Raw genomic sequence first — 22125 nt, 5'->3', positions numbered from 1 at the left:
AAGGAGGAGGAGGAGAAGGAGGAGAAGAAATAGCATGAGAAAACAAGACAACAAAAGACTCTCAAAACCCCCAGCTCCTCAAAAACAGATCCAAGGGGCATTGATGGAGAGGAAATCAAATACCAAATGATTCAATTGCATGAAATAATCAAAGAAGAAACCCAGCAAGGTAAAAATGATATAACTAAACATATAGCAGACTTAATAATCAAATTGGTCATCAAGCTTAAAGAGAATTCAAACAACATTTTGAAGAGCCAGCCAAAATAATTCAAAACATGAATGACAAACTTAGCAAAGAATTTCAGTCCAAAAGAAATCTGTGAAAGAACTTTATTGAAATAATGGGCAGCAGAAGTGACCATGTGAGAAGATAATGTCAGAACTAGAAGATAGGTCTGATGCTTGTGAGCATATATTCAGAGATAACTTATAAACAAGACACCAGTGTCTACAAGATGATAAATAATTTCAGTTTAAAAAAATCAGAAAAGAGCATGCATGGAATTTTTAAAAATATGCTTGCAGAAAACTTTCCAAGTATGGGAAAAGAATTCAAAGAGCAAGTAAATCACACATATAGAGCCCCAAGTAGACATGACCAGAGAAGATTTTTCTCTATAGCACATCATAGTTAAAAATCCCAGAAATGCAACAAAAAGGCAGAATCTTAAAAACTGTGAGACAAAACCCCAGTTACTTGTAAAGGTAAACCCATTAGGATTACAGCAAATTTCTCAACACAGATCGTAAAGGTGAGGAGAGCTTGGAATGAAGTGTTTCAAGGCCTAGAAGAAAGACTCCCAACCCTATCCTGCAAAACTATTTTTCAAGGCTGATGAAGGACATTTCATGAAAAAAAAAACACCCTAAGAAATGCCATGACCACTATACCAGTACTATAAAAATTGCTCAAGGATATTCTAGACAGAAATGATGAAGTCTACAGTGACAAAATGTCTGATGGAATAACACATCAGCAGGGTGAGCAGTTAAATAAAGGGGCAGAAAGAAAGGAATCAACAACAGAAACATAATGCAATGAAAGAAATCAGTTAATACCTTTCAGTAATAACTCTCAATGAAAATGACCTCAACTCCCCCATCCAAAAACACAGATCAGCAGTGTGGATCAAAAAAGAAAACTTAATTGTATGCTGCATATAAAAGACACATTTAATCCACAAAGAAATTCATAGATTAAAAAAAAGTCAAAGGATGGAAAACAATATTCCATTTACCAAAAGTCTGTAAGCTGAAAGGAGCAGCTATTCTGTTTTCAGACAGAGTGGGCTTCTACCCAAAACTGATCCAAAGAAGCAAAGGAGGTCACTAAATATTAGTTGAGAGAAAAATTTGAAAGAATAAGGTAACAGTTGTAAATATACATACACCAAATACCTGAACATCCAGCTTCATACAACAAACACTACTGAACATAAAAGATCAATAAACATCATCGCTAAATATCTAACTATCCCTCTTTCACAAACAGATAGATCAACTAGACAACAAAAATAATGAAGAAAGACTTGAACTCTACCTTTGAACAAATAAACTTAATAGATATGGGCAGAGTGTTCCAACCTACTACAAAAGAACACACATTATTCTCAGCAGCACACAAAACTTTCTCCAAAATAGACCATATACTACCCCATAAAACTTTTTTAAATAAATACAAAAGAATCAAAATTATTCCTTGTATATTTTCTTTTTTTTTTTTTTAATGTTTGGTACTGGGGATTGAACTCGGGACCGTGCACTTGCAAAGCTGGTGGTAGAACCACTGAGCTAAATCCCCTGCCCTTATTCCTTCTATATTATTAGATCATAGGCACTGAAACTAGAAATCAATGGCAAAAGAAACCACAGAAATTTTGCAAACACCTGGAGATTAGCACACTCTTGAATGATCAATAGGTCACAGAAGCAATCAAGGAAGCGATTAGTTCCTAGAATCAAATGGTAATGTCCGTACAACATATCATAACACATGGTACAGGATGACAGTGACCCTAAGAGGGAAGCTTATTGCTGTGAATGCCTGCTTCAGAAAAACAGAAAAAGCCCAAATAATATCCTACTGATGCACCTTAAAAATCCTAGAAAAACAAGAACTGTTCAAATCTAAAGCTAGCACAAGGAAGTTATAAAAACTAGAGCTAAAATTAATGAAACTGAGAAAAAATTCCAAGAAGCAGTTAATCAAAGATCTGCTTGAGAGGCAGCCCACAGAATGGGAGAAAAATCTTTGCCAGCTGCTCTTCTGACAGATTAGTATCTTGAATATATAAGAACTAAAATATCTTAGCACTAAAAATCCAACAGCCCTCAGTAAATCAAGAAATGAACTGAACAATAAATTATGTCACAAAATTTTAGTGTCTTTTACCCATTAGGACAATTCAAATAGGAAGAACACTGAGATTCCATCTTACCCCAATCAAAATGACTGACACAAAGAATACAAAGAACAATAAATGCTAGCAAGGATGTGGGGCAACAGGAACTCTTCTACGCTTCTGCTGGGAGTGTAAATTAGAACAGCCACTGTGGAAATCAGCATGAGTTTCCCCAAAAAGTAAAAATAGAGCATCTGATCTAGTTACACCACTCCTCGGTGTCTAGCCAAGCAAATAAAAAAGTCCGAGTTCCGTAGGAATACCAGTTCACAATAGTCCAGGTATGGGACCAGACTAGGTGCCCATCAACAGAGGAATAGAGAAAGGAAATGTGGTGTGTATGCACAGTAGAGATCATTCACCTGGAAAGAAGAACAAATTTTGTCATCTGCAGAAAATGGGCGGAATTGCGGATGTCCATGTAGAGCAAAATAAACAACTCAGAAAGACAAATATGACATGTTCTCTCTAAAGTACATAATCAAAAGAAGACTACATGAAATCAGAAGGGACACTGTAGTTATACAAGGAGAAGGGAGTATAACGAATGTGAGTGGGATGCAGGGGATGGATATGATAGGAAGAATATGCACTTAGAAGTCCAGTTTTTTGTAAAATTAATGGGCGCTAAGAATTTATACATAGAGAGGGCCAGGAGGGCCTTCTTAGGCCCAGACCTCGGGAAGGGTAGCCTCGCCCTTCCGTGTAGCCACGCCCTCCCCTGCCGGGCTGCCGCCATCGCTCCAGACACCGGAAGTCTTGCTTGGGACCAGACCTCGGGAAGGGTAGCCACGCCCTCCCCTGCCGGGCCGCCGCCATAGCTCCAGCGCTTGGAGGGCCTGCTTGGGCCCAGACCTCTAAAAGGGTAGCTACGCCTTCCTGGGTAGCCACGCCTTCCCCTGCCGGGCTGCCGCCATCGCTCCAGACACCGGAGGTCTTGCTTGGGACCAGACCTCGGGAAGGGTGGCCACGCCCTCCTCTGCCCACCACCACCATAACTCCAGTGTCTGAAGGGCCTTCTTGGGCCCAGACCTCGAGAAGGGTAGCCACGCACTCCTCTACCCGCCGCCGCTGCCATCGCTCCAGCGCCAGGAGGGCCTGCTTGGGTCCAGACCGCGGGACTGGTAGCCTCGCCCTCCCCTTCCCTACCGTCACCATCGCTCCAGCGCCAGGAAGGTAAGCCAGGCTTGCGCCCCTCAACCTCCCCACCCCACTCCTCCAACACCCCCCCACCACACTCTCAGACCTCCTGATTGTGCCAGTCTTTGGACCCACTCTGCAGAGGCAGAGGTGATCATAAACGGTATTTTTCTGAGTTCCCAACTTTGAACATCTTCAAAGAAAGGGCTTGGGAAACCTGTAGCAGAACTGTGTGGAGTTCAACCATTCAGGAGGTTGAGGAACTCAATCTGGGCCTTGCAGCCTGAGGTCAGCCTGTGTCGTAGGGTTCTGCCATCAGCTAGCTGAGATCAGGGGTCTTGGTTCTGCACATGGCTGTGCATGTTGTATGTTATGACAGCAGAGATATAGTCTAAAAGAGGCCCTTCAAATCAATTTTTTTCTTTCTTTTCCTCATTCCACTCTGCAAATTCTTTTTTCTGTCCTCTTTCTCCAACTCAGTCTCTTGCTCCACCATATTACCCCTCATCTCCCTTTGTGTTTCTGCTCCTGCCCTAACTCAGATTTCTTCTTTTATCATTTTTTCTCTCTTCTTTATGTTCTTTTCTTCTGTCATTCTACCTCACACAGGGGTCAGTGTGTGCTAGGGTTGACATTCCTTACACACCCCGTCCCCACTATGTTGAGGCTTTGGGATTGTAAATAGCGGAAACCAGCCTGGTTGAGCTGAAACTAAAAAGAATTTCACAAACGAGGGATGAGAAACCCTGACAGATCCTGCCTGCCTTTGTGCTGCTTGTGTCCTGTTCCTCTGCTTCATTCTGCACCTTCTCTGCTTCTGTCCGTTTTGTACATCCCAGGGTGACTGTCCTTGGTCAGTGTGGGCTGCGTGTGCACCTCTCTCAGGGCAGCTCCAGGGTGGCAGGGAGGCTGCCGAGCCCGGCTTGCCGTGGGAGTTCGAGTTCGAGGATGGACTCTGTAGAAGGCGAGCTGTTGTGAGCCGCTGGCCTGCACCCACTGCACTCTCCCTGGACCCAGTCCCCATAAGCAGAAGTGGGGCTGAGGGAGGGTGTGGCAAGCCTGCATCACAGCGAGGGGCACAGCAAGCCTCGGCGGAGCCTGGAGTCCTGATCGCTACCTACTCGTCATGCTCAAAGTGAAAGTGTGCTCCACCTTGGGTACCATCCTGGCTTTACTGACTTCCCGTGTTGCCCTTAATATTAGAATATCTCTTGAGCCGAACGATGTGAAATATCGCAGAGCAAAGTAGGTTCATGATGGTTGTTTACTCGTGGATGCTTGACAGTAGTGATCATAAATGCATTTAAGAAAATAATGTATACTTTTCTGATCTTGCTTGAGAAAAAAGTAAGACGAAATAAAATGATCTCTTTACTCTAGAGACATCTTTATATAGCTGAAATTCCTTTGTGATGGCAACAGATTACAAACACAGTGGGAATAAGTTCTGGTGTTGATGGAAAACCCTTGTCGGACTGCAGCTCCAGGCTCAGCCCTCGTCCCATTCCCGCCCCGGCCCTGCTTTCCGGGTTCTGTAGTTCCCCGCAGGCCGCACATCCCAGCTTCCCTGCCCTTGTGACTGTATTCCTCTCTCTGGTGGAGCTGGAAAATCAGAGGAGGCCCAGGTGAGCTGGACCAGATCCTCAGCGTGAGGACAAGCCTCTAGACCTGCAGCCAGACTTTGGTGTTTTCAGGGAGCCTCACAGCAGCCACAATTATCCATATACATTTTAAATGATTCCTTTGCCTTTGGGTTTTTTTTTTTTTGAAAGGAGCTTCTGTCAGGGTGTAGGCAAGAATAGCCATGTCGGTGTGGCAGTGTGGGACAGGGCTCAGAACGTTCAGGGACAGGTTAACACAGAATTAGCACGTGTAAAACATCGAACTGTTACCTGAATTCTTAAACTCTTGTATTAGCTTGCGACAAGGAATCAGCTTCAGTATTGTATTAGCGCGATAAGGAATCAGCTTCAGTACATTGTACATTTTCCTGGTGACTTTTAAAGGGCTTTTAAAAGACAGCTTGTGGATGAAAACTCATACATAATTTGTGCAAGCTGTAGTTCGCTAACCCAGCAGTGTAGGGTTCAGAGTGAGAATGGATATAGAGAATTCAGAGCCATTCAGGATGCAAGGAAATAAATTTGGTCTTCTTACCAATAAAGATCTTATACATGACATTAACATGATTTGAGAGTGAGAGATGAAATTGGATTAGTATGTTGCTTTCCAGCTAGTTCATTGACAATAGTTCTCAAGTGTTTCTCTGAGGTCCGTTAGAATGGCTCTGGCTGAATTGAGCCAGAGCTGACACGGCCTCTGTGGAATACTCATTTGCTTGTTTATACTCTGTCTCTTTCTAAAAAGATTTGAGGACTCCGGCTTTATAGAATCAGAAACCTGTAATTACTTGTGCATCACTATTAAGTTTCTGGAAGTGATTTGAATTTCACTACAGCTGAAGTGTGCTTTACAACCCGTGCCTTTGATAGGGTGTTTTAGTGGGCAGATCTTCATGGTCATTCTTGTCCTACCTTAGTGCATCTAAGTGTCATGCTTAAAACTTAAAATCTGCAAATAAGTGGGCTCATTCATCTCTTTCTTCTAAGGTACAATGGAGCTTTACCTAGTGGAGACAGAGGACGGAGGAAAAGCCGGTTTGCTCTCCATAAGCGTCCCAAGGCAAATGGCGTCAAACCTAGCACTGTCCACGTGATATCCACACCCCAGGCGTCCAAGGTAGGTGGATCTGGCCAGCTTGGGCGGGCCACGGCAAACAGCAGCTCCCAGTGACTCCTGATGGGCTGCTCTCTTTTCTGGAGGACCACTTTCATGTTGATGGAGCTTTTCGACCTTCCCAGCCTAGATGCCTGTTGTGCAGGGCTCTGTTGTGCGTGGTGGCCTCTTCAGAAGCACCCCTGGCCTGATGCCAGAGCCCTTCCCTCTCTCTGCTCTCCATGGTGATTAACACCACACAGTATCTCAGATGCTGCAGCCTGTGTCAGGGAAGGGGTGGGCTAATGTCTCTCCTGTTAAGATCCAGGGTGTTAGCACACAAAGCTGTTAGCAGATTTATCAAGGTGCAGTAGTTACAGTTAAAGATACAAGATGTTCTTTGTCATGAAGAGATTTTATGTTACATCTTGGTATAAACTTCACAGAGATTTGTCATTTCTGTTAACCCAATTCAATAGGTATTTACATACAACATACATATTCATGGGAGTGAATATATGTGACAGTTAGAAAGGGGAGAAGCAAACAGAGCCAACTGATTTAAGAAGCCCACTGTATCTGTTAATTTTCATATGCTTAAAGTGAGTAAAATACCTTTATTATTTCTTTCTGATATGTAAGTGTGGAGAAGATCCAAGTTTTCATTCTGATTGGTATAGTTTACATACTACACTTGACAGTTTTTATTTCAGTCAAATAAATTCTTTAATGTGTAATACAGTTTCCTTTTTCTATGAAATAATTACAAATGAATGTAATGTTTCATGTGAGGCAGGGTGTACATGTTTAGCACCACAGAGTTCGGGCAGTCTGGAATAGTCAGCCTTGATTCCCTTTTCTACTGGCTTTAGGGAGAAAAGTGGCTCTGGAAAGCAGCGTGGTACTCTCAAACTGCTTTCACAGGCAGGCTCTTCTCTGAAGGGCCCCCGTTACTCCACAGTGGGGTCAGAGAACGACGGTGTCTACGTCAGTTAAAAGATCGGCCTGTGGTATTGAGGGCAGGAGTAGGTAAGAAAGTACCAAGGGAAAAGGGAGAGACGATTAATACTTTTTGGACCGTTTGGCTAGAAAATAAAAATAAACTAACATTTATAGAGTGGAAAGGGCATTTTTTTAAAAAAAGGAAAACAAAGGAAACCCAGCTATACAAAAGTGCTAAGGATAAAAAATAGCAACAAAATCCTGAAAGGTCAAGAAAATTTTATAGTTCCAAAATGTTTGGTGAAGAAGGAAACCATGACATGATTTTTAAGCATGCTATGGCCACCAGAAGTATTAAGATATTTAGACATAGTCATTCCAGTGTTGTCTCTTCACTGATGTCTATCTTCCTTTTCTTTCTTTGGGTCTGTGTCTTTATAGTTCCTTTTTTAAAATCATAGGACGGCCGGCACTTGAACGTTAAAGGAATCTGGTTACATGACTCAACCATCACTTTGTAATGGAATATAAAAGTCTGCGACCTTGGAGATCAGCAGTTCTTGTCCCTTCTGTACGTTCCAGTCCTCCCATTGTGGCCTTTCGTGTTTCACCTTTATATCTCGATTTTACTGCAAGCTGTTTAGATTATTCAGCGTTTCTGTTAGTTGTCTGTCTATTTAAACACGTTGCCCATAGTACTAAGAGTAGGTGAAATTGAGCTTTGGTCCTGACCCGTTTCTTTTGTAAAAATATGGGACAAATATATCCCCAGGGCCTCCTGTTAGTCATTTGTCAACTGAGTAAATGGACTCTAGGCAAGAGCCATGTTGACTCAGATGATAGATAAAATTTTAAGCAACAGAAATGCTGGCTTAAAAAATAAAAATGGAAAAATCATCACAGTATAGGACTGGTAGGAAATGGTTGAGTAACCAAGCTTCGTGACAGAAGAAAGCTAGAGTATCAGCAGGCCAGAATGTCCATATTCCTTCAAAGGCGCTGTGGAGTGACTTAACCCCAGCCCCTCCCATCTCTCCTAAAGGGAGAGATGAATCTGATAGGCAGAGCCAGAGTCTCCTGTCCCTGGCCAAGGAAGATGGGTAGAAGATGGGTGGGCTGGTCACCGACTGGTGCTGTTCTGACCTTACTTACCTTTCTGTGTCTACCTGAAGGGTCTGTGAAGTGTGGAGTAACAGACTGGGCAGTGAAGAGCTAATTGACCTACCTCTTCTGCCCTACGTGAACCTAGAGCCTTAGCCCGCCCTTTGCCTGGTCCCTCGCAAGCTGGTGTCTGTAGCTGGCTTTGTCCCGCCATTCCTGCCCATCAGTTGGCCCTGTTGCCCCTTCTGCTCTGGAGTCGCATTCCGTTATGAGTGAGCCCTTTGTGTATTTAACAGACCGATTGCAAACATGCTTGTTTGACGGGAGCTGTAAAAGTGAGCCCTGGGAGGGAGGATGGGTGAGAATTTGAGCACTGTCCCTTTTGGTTGGGCTTTCTTCCCTGTCCCCTGCGATGCCACAGAACAAGGGCACCCCTTTGCTGGAGGTAGTAGCAGCAAGGAAAGAAGACCTGGGAGTCTCCATGCTTGCCAGTGTCCATGCTTGGGCAGATGAAAGTGGCCAGCTTGTGCTCCTGTCGTGTGATCTCTATTTGTATCACTTGTATTTGTGCAAATATTTGCTCTTAGAATAACACAAGGATTTCTCTGTCTAATGTGCTTTTAAAAGAATCCAAAGTCCTGTTGTACTTTTGGCAGGTCTGTTACACAGGCAGAGGGCCTAGTTATTTATTCACCCATTCATGTAGTCAACACCTTCCACGGTCACTTGTCCATCACCTTCCCCGGCCAGGCAGCACGCCGGGTGCTGGGGAGATTTCAGTGAGCTGGACCGCGGCTCGTTGCCCAGCACGGAGGCAGACGGGAGGCTTGAGTGAGCACCTGTGTCACGGTGCGTGTGGAGAGGGCGTGCAGAGTGTAGTGGGAGATGGAGGATCCAGTGCCGTGTGTGAGATGTGCTGAGGGGAGGAAGGCTGGCAGCCCGGCCTGGCTGGAGGGTTTGGGGGAACACGGCGTGTTGTGATATGAGGAGAATTCACTTAATGTATGCGTGCTCCTTTGGGCTTCTGTGGTGTGGCAACTGCTCTGCTGTTGCTGCAGCAGAGTAGGCTGACTGGGGTGCTCGTGCCCATGGTGCCTGAGCCTTCTCGCAGGGAAATACGGACTTGGTGGCGTGTGGCTTAAATTTAGCAACATCGCTGTGGAAAACTCTTCATCATGGCCTTCCCTCCTGAGATGATGCTCTGTAGAAAATCTCCCTTTCTGGGTGTTGTTTACTTTCAAAAAGTAACTGCAAATCCCATTGTTCCAGTTAGCTGAAGTCGGAATGGAGCGTATCAGTGACTGTAAATGACAGTGCAGCGGAGACCGGGGCTGCCGCACGTGCTTGCCGTGACCAAGGCTGCTCCTCAGCCGGCCTCAGTCCTCTCTGTGTGGCCCTCACAAAGTCTCCAAGCCTGGGTGCTTTGTAAAGCACAGGAGTGTATTGAGCTTGCGGTTTGGGAGTTGCAAGATCTGAGCAGCAGGGCACCCACGTCCTGTGAGTGTGGCGGCGTGGGAGGAGCCAAAAGTCTCCCTGCTCTGTTGGGCCTCAGTCCTGGAAACACCCAGTGTGTCCCCTGCTCTACAGGGAAGGGCGTCCCTGTGCAGCTTGGGGGAGGGCGGAGCTTCCTGTCTCCCAACTTTGTACTTGCTGCTGCTTTTAAGTAGAGGATCTTTAAATAGTTCTTACTGGGGTTTCTTTCTTAGTTTTTGCACTATAATACTTGGGTCAGTAGTGTATGATATTGATATTTTTAAGTTTAACAATTAATTTAATAAGGTAAATTACTCTAAATTTTAATTAGTTTCATGAAGTATTTTGTTAAAAGTGTTTGGATAAGACTTGTCTTTTTTAGATGTAACTGAGAGTATTTTGAATCTTTGAGAGAAGAAAAAAAAGTAATAATATTAGACTACAGTGCAGAATATCTTTTTATACCATGCAGGATACAAACCTAGAACAATTTATATTTGTACAGTGAGAAGCAACTTGGTTATTTCAATAAAAATATAAACGTGAATCAATTTCCAAAAACTGAAATAACTTTCAGGGCTTTTTTGTCGGTATTTGATAAAGCAAAGTAAAAAGCCTTTGTGAAGGACCAATATACTATACAGTTTAAAGCATAAAGTATTTACTAGGACTTCAAATTACAGTTTTTATAGGACTCTAATACAACAGTTCAGATTTGTGGTTGTGATTGTTGTAAAACCTGTATTTACTGAGATGAAAAGCACTTTTTAGAAAACTTATAAATCAGGCCAGTAAACTTTCAGCTGCCATCGATAGAGCTCCAACCATTTCGCATAGAAGTATTTTAATAATTTACTGAAAATGCGTTATTTAAGAGTTTTAAGATAGTATGATGGCTTTTGTTGATTTCATGGAGCTGAAAGGAACATCTGATATAAAGCTTTGTCATACTTAAGAAAAATTATTAATGAAAAATATTTCCTAAAAACCTTATGAATTTTACACGGATAGTCCAAGTATGGTGCAGGAGAGGAAACTTCTTTTAGCAAAAGTCCTCTGGAAGCTGCTTCTGGGTGTTTTTGTTTGATACCGTCTCATTTGTACTTTATTATCTCTGGGTGATTGAAAAATAAAATCAAGTAAGTCACTTAACCTTTGTTCTTGAAAATTTGCATTACCTAACATCAAATAAATACCAGAGAATTACATTACATCTGTTAAGAACTTGGAGTTGCAATGATGATGTTTCTGAGCCCTGATGAGCAGCATGCAGTGGTGCTTTCGTGGAATCGGTTTGGTAATTGGATAAATACTGGAATATTCGTGTTAGCAGAAATTGGGGGGCTGAGGATTTGGGTTTGGTATGTGATACCTTTACTATGGTCGAGTTGTTTTTTGTTTTTCTATTGTTAACATGGACATATTTGACAGAATTTGGTGATAGAACATAGAAAGCCAAATAAAGGAAATATAATCAGAACAGGTGAGAGGAACTAAAAAAAATCAGAAATGAAACAAAATATTACTTCCAAGAGAAAAACTACTGAATTAGCCAACGAATTACATGAATATGCACTTATATAATGACAAAGGTGATGAATGCAATTAATGTTTAATGACATTCTTTGAATGTATGAAGTCTTAGAACTTGGCCCGTTGCTGTTTTCAAAGCGGCATGGATTGAAAGTGAAAACCTTGGGTCCAATAAAGTGATTTTCTTGGCTTCGATGCTAGCCTGTATGGTGACTGTAAAAATCCTAGTATCAGAGCTAGAAGGATTGAATATAGTTGAAACTAATTCAGCAGAAGAGCAGATTGTGTTGAATTGTTCATGTGGGCACATTATGACCCCAGGGCCCTAACAAAGGAGGAGAAGACTGGAGGGAGAGGAGAGCTGGGTAGGCCAGGCTCACAGGTCAAGGAAGGGACCTGCGCCTGGGTGTGCAGGTGGCCTTCAGAAGCTGAGGACAACCTAGCCAAGCCAGCAAGCCTGACTGTCCCTGAAGAAAGCTTCTGTCCTGCAGTTTATGAAGGGGTGGGACCTGGAACCTCCCTGGTGATGCCTTGATCTCGGCTTTGCAGAGCTGCAGCAGAGAAAGCAGCCAAGTCTGCTTTGCAGGATCTTTGTCTAGCTGCTCAGTTTTGTGATAATTTGTTATAGCAGCAAGAGAACACTTATATACTATTATGGGAAATTAAATACAGAACATCTTGTATTTCTGAGCAGGTCCTAGTCTTGCAGTGGAGGAAAAGAAAGAACAAGAAAGGGATTAAAGAATTCGGAAGCCAGTGAAGGTTTTCCTTTTGTTGTTTTTTGTCTGTCTGTTTGTTTTCGATCCAGAATGTTAGAGCAGGACAGCTTGACCCTGTCACTCAGCGACTTAACGATCAGTGTGATCAGCAGCATGCACAGTATATATAGGAATCATAATTTTATTAGTTGGAAAAATCATTTCATTTACATTGTCCTTAAAGCAGAGTTTTATTAATGACTTGTGTTTAACATGTCAGGGTGGATGAATGCTTGTGTTTATCATTATACTTTTACTGAAACTGGTTTGGACTGTGAACCTGATTCAGGAACCCATCTTTTTATGGAAGAAGAGAGGATTTTTCTGTACTTTGTAAAAACAGACATCGAAGTGGACAGTGACTTATCCACACTGACTTCTTGTTTTGCAAATGAGAGTAAAGAAGAGCTGGGTGCGTGGTGAGTGCCCCAGGTCCCAGAGCTGGGTATATCTGCCTCAGAGCTGCTCTGTGGGCCTCTCTACCTCCCAGGAGTGGCACCTGAGGAATCCCTTTTCCAAACTTGCACTGCTGTAGTGAGAATTAGATGATTTTTGCCAGTAAAAATGAAGTGATTTTATAGATGAAGCTTAGTGGCGCTGTTCTCAAGCCAGGTGCTCTGCAGAGAGCCTTCTCTACGAAAGAGCTTTGATGGAGCTGGAATTAGCTGGCTTGCTCGTAGTGCCGCCTGTGACAGCGTGTGAAGCTGGAAGACACTGATGGCTTCCAGTGGCCGGCACCCTTGTTACACCTTTTGCCTCAGAGTACGTGGTTATCTTGTCTGCTTGAGGAAGTGCTGGAGCTCCTGTGAAGTGTCGCTTGCTGGTGGCTGATTCGTGGAGAGCTTGGAAGCACTTGGTTGATTGCAGCCATGTGCTAGGTAAAGCCCAGATGAGTAACTTCCAGAGCTCGTGGTTGTCTTACAGTTAGAGGAGCTGGTTTGGGACCTCTCGGGGTTACTCACTGGTGCTTCGCACACTTGCCCAGTTCTGTGGCCAGGTGAGAGCCCCCGGGGCTGTCTGCTCTCCTGCTCTAGTCCTCTGTTGGCCATGTTGTCCCTCCCCCATGCCTTGGCTCTTGATGTTATGGCTTAGGATACGGGTGGCGAACCTATGGCACGTGTTGTTTTTCTTTCAAAACAAAATGTTAATGTAGGAGTTGTTTTTTTCTAAATTAAAACTTCAGAATTCAGAATTCATTGCAGTGTTGACACTTTGAGATAAATAAATGGGTTTCGAGTTGTAGTTTGGGCACTCGTCTTTGAAAGGTTCGCCATCACCAGCCTCGGATGTGGTCTGTGTATTCCAACCAGACTGCTCCCAGCCTTTCGGCATGTCCTTATGTCACTCCTTCAGCAGTCTGCCTTCGTTTCAGCCTCAGCATACAGTGTCTTTTGTGTGGCCCCTCAAGTGCACTGATACTGTGAGAGTCTGTAGCTGGCTTCTTTTGTTAGCCTGGACAGCAGGCTCCTGGAATCCAGGGTCGTCTTGTCTTTTGGCACTGCTACTAAGCATCAGCCCGCTAGCAGAAACCAAAGGGAGCTGCCTTTGCAGGAGTCATGCCAAGTCTGAGCTCTCCCTAATTTCCACTCACTGATCCAGTGCCTCGGTTTACCCCCATGTGGCACAAGGTGAAATCCCACCTCATAGGCTCAGGGAGGCCATCTCGCCTAGTTCCTTGGCTGCATTATGGGAAGTGCGGCCCAGAGCCTCTCTTGCCCCGGGTCTCCTGCCTGGGAATGACACTAACATCCATCGGGCTATGGTCAGGCCAGCTTTCGGGAGGGGACCAGGTCTTCTGCCTGGGGAAGTAAGTTCCAGGCACCACACTGGAGGCCCTCAGCACTAGGGTGCACAGGTGTGAGATGAAATTGGGGTAACTGCATCCTGAGGGACTTGGAGGTGACCCCAGGGAACAAGCATGAACATTAGACCACCTTTCTGAAGCTGCCCACCCTTAGGGACTCGAGCTTTGGGGTGAGATGAGAGTCTGGGGTCAGGGCACAAGGTCTCTCGGTTTTGAGGCCATTGATACTATCTGCAGCGTGAAAGCGGTTGCCAGGTTGTAGGTTAAAACAGCCTAAGAGAAAGGGGGTGCTTCAGGGACCCCGAAGTGAACCACAGGGGTTCTGTCTTCCCACCTCCTGTGTCCCAGCAGGAGTCATTCTGCACAGTGTGGCTGCAAGGCTGGAAGTCAGACCTAGGGTCAGCATCTGCTTCTGGTTGAGGACGAGGCTGCTCACATTCACATCCCTCCAGTTGCTTCTTTGTTTCTGATGAGGGCCTGCAGCAAAGATCAGAAAGCTGGGTCGAACCAGCCAAAGCTAACGAGTCGCTCTTCTAGGAGACCCAGACTAAATGTTGCTTATAATCACATTATAAGCTGGGAGTGATGGCACCCGTCTGAGGTCCCAACGGTGTAGGAAGCCAAATGAGGAGAGCAAATTTGAGCCCATCTTGGACAACTTAGTGACTTAGCAAGACTGAAAAGTTTAAAATAGGGCTGAGGATACAGCTCAGTGCAAAGGCCCTGGTTTCATTTCCTGGTACTGAGGAGAAAGAAAGAGAGAAAGAAAGACCCACACCCACACACATTATAATGCTTTGTTTTCCGCAGTTGTGTTCCTGTCCACCGTTTTGAATACACACAGTACAAAGGAGCATAAACTGGAATGTGGTCCCACATGCCCTGCTGTGTGCCCGCCTCTGCCTGTGATGAGCAGGCTTCCCCATGTGAGTGTGCGACCTCAGTACAGCCCGCCTGTGCCCTGTGTTCCAGGAGACAGCTCTAGCACTTGTCCCAGGAGTTCTCCTGACTTACTGCAAGTAACACACGTGTCTGCCTTTTCTGCCCGGGGTGTTTATTGGCTTGGCACTCGCTGAGGGGCAAGCATACGCTGCTCCTTTACAGGGTATTTCACGATTGGAGGCTAGGTGGACTACTGAGGGTTTACCGACTGTCCAGCCTAATCGAGAAATAAGCCTGCCATTATCCAGTCTCTAGGGGTGAAGAAAGTGAGGTCCCAGAGTGGCCCAGAATACTGAAGGTCCTGGCAGAGGTGGCTCAGCTCACAGGCACTCACCTGTCAGTCACAGGTGTGGCTTTGGACCTGACACTTGAAGTGCAAGGGCCGCGGCCCAGCAGCTGGGGCACCTGCTGTGTTTGTTAAGGACCTGCTTGCACACGAGTCGCTCTCTGCCCTGCTCAGGGGTCCATAACCACAGCTGCCAGGAGAAAATGGGACTGGAAGTGGGGCCTTTGTAGATTCGGGCTGGAGGGCAGGGGTTGGGGACCAGGTGACGGACGCCCACTCTGGTAGGCTCTGAAGAAGGCCCATGTGGGGGCAGGGGCTGAGCCTGAGCCGGCTCATGGTCCTCGGGCACTGCAGGGTGGGGATAAACTCCACCTGGGAGGGTCAGGACAGAAGCTCAGTTCCCAGGAGGACCCAGCGAGCGCTGAGGTGCTGGGAGCTGTCCCGAAGACGGTGCCGGCCCTGGATCCTCCTCACCCACAAGGCTGGGGGCTTCTGTACCCACATTCGCTACCAAAGGGGACCCTGCCCCACTCTCAGGCAGCCCAGGAAGGACCGAGCCCAGGGAGCACAGAGAAGGAAGGAGGGCCTTGTCCTGATGGGTCTGCCCACCTGGCCTGTGGCTTGAGGGCTCACATTGCCCATCTGAAAAATGAGCCAGGAGGGCCCTCAGGGAACAGCTGCTTCTCCACCTTTCCCAGGCCCCTGTGCAGAGCCTGCCCCAAAGCTCCAGGTGCAACCTGTGCTCCAGAAACTGGAGCCTGCACCGAACCCAGAACCTTGTAAGGGCTGCAACCCCAGGGAACCAGGGGCTCCTCTGTGCCCAGCCCACAGTGCAGCGCCTCTTCTTAGTTTACCCCTGTAGCCTGCTCTGGCCAAGTACACAGCCATCTAGATTAGGGGAGACCAAGCTCACCGTACCCGAGGGCTGTCCCGGGCCTTCCGATGCATAGCCACAGGCAGCTACCGTCTCGGGGCCCAGCAACACACTGTACCGCAGTCTGTGAACTAACTGCTTACTTAATGAGCCAGGTTATGTGTGCACCCTCACTCTCTGGACGCCGTATCTCTCAGGTACAGCATGGACGAGGTTTTCTGTCTGGATGGTTGTTGGGGGAGGTGGAGTGCTTCTCTGGTCTGTCTTTCCCTCTCCCACATAGGGATGTGGAGTCACTTCCGCTATGTCCGCCTTCTTAATTTCCACAGTCCGCATACCCTCTGTGTGCCAGATAGCTTCTGGGTGAGATTTTCATGAATTTTAGCTTATTAGCTGTGGAACTCACAGGCTCTATATCTTCATTGTTCAAAGCGGTTTTAGCAAATAATCCCAGGGGGACACGGGCTGCATTACGAAGTGCGTTAGTGTACCCAGCCGGTGTGTCCAGCTGCGTGAGGTGAAATGGTCACACTAGAAACCAGTTCACGTTAGTAACTGCAGAATGAGCGTGATGGACTTTATTCTCCCTGAGAATCAGATGAAACAGATCAGTGGGGCCGAGTAGAGACCCCGTGGGGTCACACGCAGGGACTCTGTGGTTTGGAAGCAAGGGGCAAAGGCAGTTCAGTGGAGAAAGGATGGTGTTTCTTACAGATGGTCTCGGACACATGTTAGGAGGGTACCTAGAGAGCCGTACAAAACACGTGGGCTTTGGTCCCTACCTCTTACTATGTAAGGGTGATCTCATAGAGGTGGAAGACCAAAATGAAAATATAAATCGATGAACTTTCTATGGGATGAGACCTTTGTGTCCATGGGTTAAGAAGAGATTTCTTACAGACAGTATCATAAATAAGATCCATGAAGGAACAGAAAATGAGAAATGAAGTTGTGTCAAGATTCGAAAGTCGTCCTTGAAAGATATTGTTTGGAGAGGTGAAAGGACAGGGCACTGACTGGAAGAGCAGATTTGCAAGTCACCCACCTGGAAGAACTTCTTTAATACCACATAAAAAAGCTATGAAATCCAACAATTAGAAAGTTTGTGAAAATTAAAAGTATAGGCAAAATGACTTTAAAAGAAATTTTTACCAAGGAAGGCATCTAGTCATCAAGTAAGCACATGAATCAGGCAACAGCTAAATGAAAATTTAAACCACACGAGGACTCCACTCTGTATCTGTTAAAAGGCTAAACTTACCATGTCTGACCAGACAGAATACTGCTGAGGAAGCCAAGGAACCAGAACTCCCCTGCCCTGCTGGGTACAGTGGTGCAGCCACTGTGGAAAACAGCGTGGCAGTTTATTTAGAGGTCACACACACACCTGCTGGGTGACCATGCCCTTCTGATCCTGTGTCTATAGGTATAGAGATTTCTATAAGGACATTCACACCAGCTCTGTTTTCAATAACTGAAAACCACCATGTAAACATCAACCATCAGTTGAATGAATGAACAGAGACCATAGTAACCCAGGCAACAGGTTTCTACTCAGCAACCTAGGAATGAACTATAAATTGATCTCAGAATAATTGTGGTTGGGGAAAGAAGCCAGACAGCAGGCTACATTCTGTGCATTCACTTATGAACATTTCTAGGAAGTGACAATACGTCTGTGTGACAGAGCGTAGGTCAGTCCTTGCTTAGGGATGTGGGGCAACAGGATAGGGAGGCCATGTGAAGTGGGAAGAGGTGAAACTTCTGAGAGTGGCAGATATATTGGTTTTCTTCGTTGTGTTCATGGCTTTATTGGAATGTGCGTAGGTCAAAACTTACCAAGTTTAGCCCCTGGTTGGAGTGAGTTGGTTTATATACAGTCACAGAAAGGAATTTGAGAGGAGCCTTTTAGGGCAGAGACAGAAGGGGGAAACGGGTAGAAATATCAGGTACTAACAGCTACCTTGTTTGAACCAAACACTTTGGATACGTTGAGCAGGTACATGTGCAGCACAAACAGTCACAGAACGTTTTGATACATTGGGCCTGAACATCTTGCAGCCCAAAACGTTGCACTTCCAGGACAGAACATTTTAGGGAAAAAAACCCAACCGAATAAACGTGAGTGCAAGGCAGAGGCCCATCTTCTCATGCGCTCTTGCTTCCTCGGCGTCGGGGGGCTTGGAGGCCGCTTCCCCAGCAGGGACAGGCCGTAGTCGCACGTGCACCGCTCTTGCCAGGCCCAGGACCCCAGGCTCCGTGGTGGGCAGCTGCCTGCTGGCATGGCTGGAGGCTTTTCACCTCTGCCTCCTTCCCTGTGTGCTGGGAGTCTGCAGAGCGGGCCTGATGGTGTCCATTCAGTGGCCGCTTCTGGGACTTCAGTGGACGCCCACACTGGTGCGTGTCTCAGGGATTCCCTAGGTGGGAGCTGGGTGTGGCCTGGCCATCGGACAGTACTGGAGGCACCGAGGGCCATCTCACCAGAGGTGCTTTTCAAGAACCCAGGATGGCGCTTACCATCCGGAGGCCCAGGACTGCGGCCCAAGGTGGTTAGGTCTCTCTTCGTCTCCATGGGCCTAGGTGGTGCCGGGGGACCTCCATCCTGATGGTCCTGCGCACTGTGTCTTCCTGGCGTCACTCTCCCAGCACACCTCTTCTCATCTCCTCCATCTCCTCTTCTTTTTCCACCTCTTTGTCTTTTTCCTCTCCTCCTCCTCCTCTTCCTGCTCCAGCACCTTTTCATCTCCTCCTCCACCTCTTCCTCTTTCTCCTCCTCCCCTTCCTCCATCCTGCCCTCAGGCTGCACCTGGGCCCTATCTGATATCTTGGGGGAGGAGCCTGGATGTCTTGGGCCCCGCACGTTGGTCGGCCTGAGTCACGGAGGAGGCATCCTGATGGTTCCTGTTCTGGAAAGTCCAACCGAGAGAGTGGCCGGGTTTGTGGGTGGGGTGGCAGCAGCAGGACAGGGGCACCATGAGAGCGTGGAGTGGGGGGCAGAGGTGCAGACCTGGTTAGGGATTATGCAGGTAGAGCTGGCAGGAGCAGTGCGCTGACCCAGGCAGGGTGAGCGAGTCACAGGCTTGGCGAAGGTCCGGACGGCTGGGCAGGCCTGAAGCTTTCTGGGCCAGGACCCATAGAGGCGCTGTGCTGGGCCTCACACCGTCCATCTCCGCCCCGTGAGGAGCAGGCAAGGGGCAGCTTCAGAGAGGCCTGGGGGAAGGGTGCGTGGGCTGGGTCAGGAGGGCCATGTGGGCGGACCGAGCGCGGCAGGTGGTGTGGGCTGTTCAGGTGTGCCATGCCTGCTGCTGGGCTTCCTGCTCCTCCGGGCACCAGGGCCCAGCATGCTGGAAACCCCAGATCCGCCAGGCTCCTCAGAGACCTCCGCAGGGACTCGGTTCACAGTGATGGCACAGCCACGCTTCCAGGCCAGGCTGTGCCCCTCCAGGGCCCGTGCCTGGCCCTACGGTGCCTCCTTATCCTCCCCCGTCAGGGATTGCTGCTCTCTGCCTCTGGTCCTCAGGCGTGGACCCTGTGTCTGTGTCTCATGAACTCGTGCCCTGCTGAACTCCTGAGCTAACTGAGGCTGCACTGGCCCGGGTTTCTCAGAGGATGGGCAACACCAGCTCTGAGCAGCGCTTCTGCCCCCGTTCTCTTCAGAATTAACCTTGCAGCCCAGATCCCTTTTCTGTTTCATTGGAAGGATCCAGATAGGTACCGGTCACACTCTACATCAGTGTGGGTCCATGCTGAACTTCACCAGGGCGTTGCTCTCTGTAGGTGAGAAGTTTTGGTGGGTACCTTAGGACCGAGAGAAGGGACATCGTCTTGAAAGTCAGGACAAGGAAGAGACATTATCATCCAGGGGCTGGAGGCTGCCACGCGACAGGAAGACTGGACATGCAGATTTCACAGCCAAGAATCATGCATACAGATTGATGATGTATTATGTTTTGTTTCAAAATCTCATGAAAACGCCATCGGGCACATTTAGTATATTACAAAATTGGCTTTAGCACTCTGCTTGGAAGACTTCCTTCGTATTTGTAAAACCAATTGAGACTTCTGTTCCCCAAAAACTTTGGGGTTAGTAGGTCACAAAAGCTTTTGGTCAGATTTAAATTATTTTTGAGAATACAATAATTCTAACTCTTAACTTCTGTAGCAGCAGAGATGATGTACAGGTAGGACATTTCACCATATTTCCTTGATATTGTTTGAAGAGAGTTCAGTAAGAAACAAGATTTTGTTTCTTTGCATAGTAATAAGCTGGTACAAGTTTAAGAACAAATTTCCGACAGGAACTCTGTCACATTTATATGAAAATGATTAATTTCATTCATGTTGTTTTCATAGTTTTTACTTAAGAGAAACATCTACAAACTTATGAATTTTTGGACTTTACTACAATCAAAATGACTTTGGACAAAGATGTCCCAGAAAAATCTACCCATTCAGTGATTTTGCAGTGGGAATAAATAGATGGGTAGGTCACCTTTTTACAAAATGGGAAGTTCTCTTCTTGACCTGTAGGCTGAAGCAGTGCTAGACGCCCACTGGTTCTTTGAAGGTAATTTGAGTTCACATAAGAAACGTGTTGAGGTAAAATTTGTCAAGGTAGTCAAAAGAAAAATTATTTTATGGACAGCAGTTTGTACTTGTCAGATGAGAAAACTTGATAGATTTTAAACCACCAACCTTCCCTCATATCAAAGAAGCCCGGGGGTGGCCAGCACCACATGGAATGGCAGTGGTGATGATGGTACCTTAGGCTCCTTCTGCCTGGAACTTTTTGATCCCTGCACTCTGGTCTTGGTCACCAACCCCAGCTTGTGAGTCACATGGTGAAAGGGGCAGCTCATTCAGTGAACTCTTTCCCCCAAAGAACGGTCTCATTATGTCATATCCGTCTTCCCTTTGTTATAAGCAAACTGACTTTGTGCTGCACCTTGTAAGTTTCCCCTCGGTGATTTTACCCATCAACCTTCCACTCCACTTTTGCTTCACAAAAAAATGTGTCCAAATGTTCCCTTGGTTGATGACTTCCTCAACCTGTTGTTTTTACTGTTAGACTAGTTTGGGTATCACCACACATTTAGCTAGAGATCCAGTCTCTGTCTTACTGGTTCTAGAATCCATTGTTTCTGTGGGGAAAAACTTGGACCTCAGTAACAAGAGATGTAAACATTCACCTCTCTTGAGCAACCACTAAGCATTTAAGATTGGTGATTTTAAATGGGAAAATTATCCCTTTCCCACGGAGTTGATTTGAAAATTGCATAAGTAAGCGAACAAGAAAATGCGAAGTTTAATGCTCTACAGAAATACTTTGTGTTTGTGATTTATTTCCTGATATGTCAGCTTTACCTGGAGAGTATTTACAGTATCATTTTTGTGGTAATGTACCTGTTCGTTTACTCTCCTGCAAACGAGATTATATTGTTCAGCGCCTGAGTGGAAACGGCATTGCCTGTGAAGGTTCCGGAGGAAGCCGGGGTACGTCGTTTCCTGACACCTATCAATTCTCAGCATGTTCATCAGTGGGTTTACTCGTGTATCCCCTCCCACTGTTGTTGAGGACCTGCTACCGGCCAGATACCTCACTCTCACTGTTGGGAAAACATTTTCCACATGCTAAGATTTAAGGTTTTATGAGCCACGTACAGTTTCTGCAGCTCCTCCTCTTTCTGCAGCAGCTCCTCCAAATCATTCTTCACTCGCAGATCATGTTAAACCAGACAAGGGCTTGATAGGCTCTCAGGGCCATTCTTTCTGCCATTTTTTGTTCTGTATCTTTACAGAGTAGAAGTTGTGTATTTCAGTAAGTTGCCTGTTTGAAGCAATCAGCTGTGGCCTCCCCACAGTTGAAATGTCTTCTTCTGTGTGAACTGTCATTGCCCCACGCGCACACGGAACCCTCCATGGGAAGCCCATGTGTGGCTGGCCGGTGTGCTGAGAAGTCACCAGGAGAGTGGACAGCAGAGGCAGAAATTGTGCTGCGGGTGGCGCCAAGTGGGTACCCCGTGCAGGGGAACTGGAGGTGGCTGCCCTCTCCTCGCCTGCTTCCTGCACTTGGGATGGGGTGGGGACAACGTGGCCTCCTCTTGCAGTGACTTCCCTCTGTCGTCTTCAACACCTGCCAACCCCCAACCCAA

General features: G+C 46.5%; 1 protein-coding gene across 1 annotated transcript in view; it reads left to right on the top strand.

Moving 5' to 3' along the window:
- The first annotated feature begins 542 nt into the window (after positions 1–542).
- LOC104861336 overlaps positions 543–22125 on the top strand; it is a 42395-nt gene continuing 20812 nt past the window's right edge. Inside the window, exons 1-3 of the mRNA XM_033766916.1 lie at positions 543–566; positions 3115–3581; positions 6155–6284. Of these exons, the coding sequence (XP_033622807.1) occupies positions 543–566; positions 3115–3581; positions 6155–6284 (621 nt within the window). The remainder of the gene's footprint in view (positions 567–3114; positions 3582–6154; positions 6285–22125) is intronic.

This window comes from Fukomys damarensis, unplaced genomic scaffold (assembly GCF_012274545.1).
Source record: "Fukomys damarensis isolate Sample0158 unplaced genomic scaffold, DMR_v1.0_HiC HiC_scaffold_21, whole genome shotgun sequence".
In the NCBI taxonomy this organism is placed as follows: Eukaryota; Metazoa; Chordata; class Mammalia; order Rodentia; family Bathyergidae; genus Fukomys; species Fukomys damarensis.
This window is presented reverse-complemented; position numbering and strand designations above follow the sequence as displayed.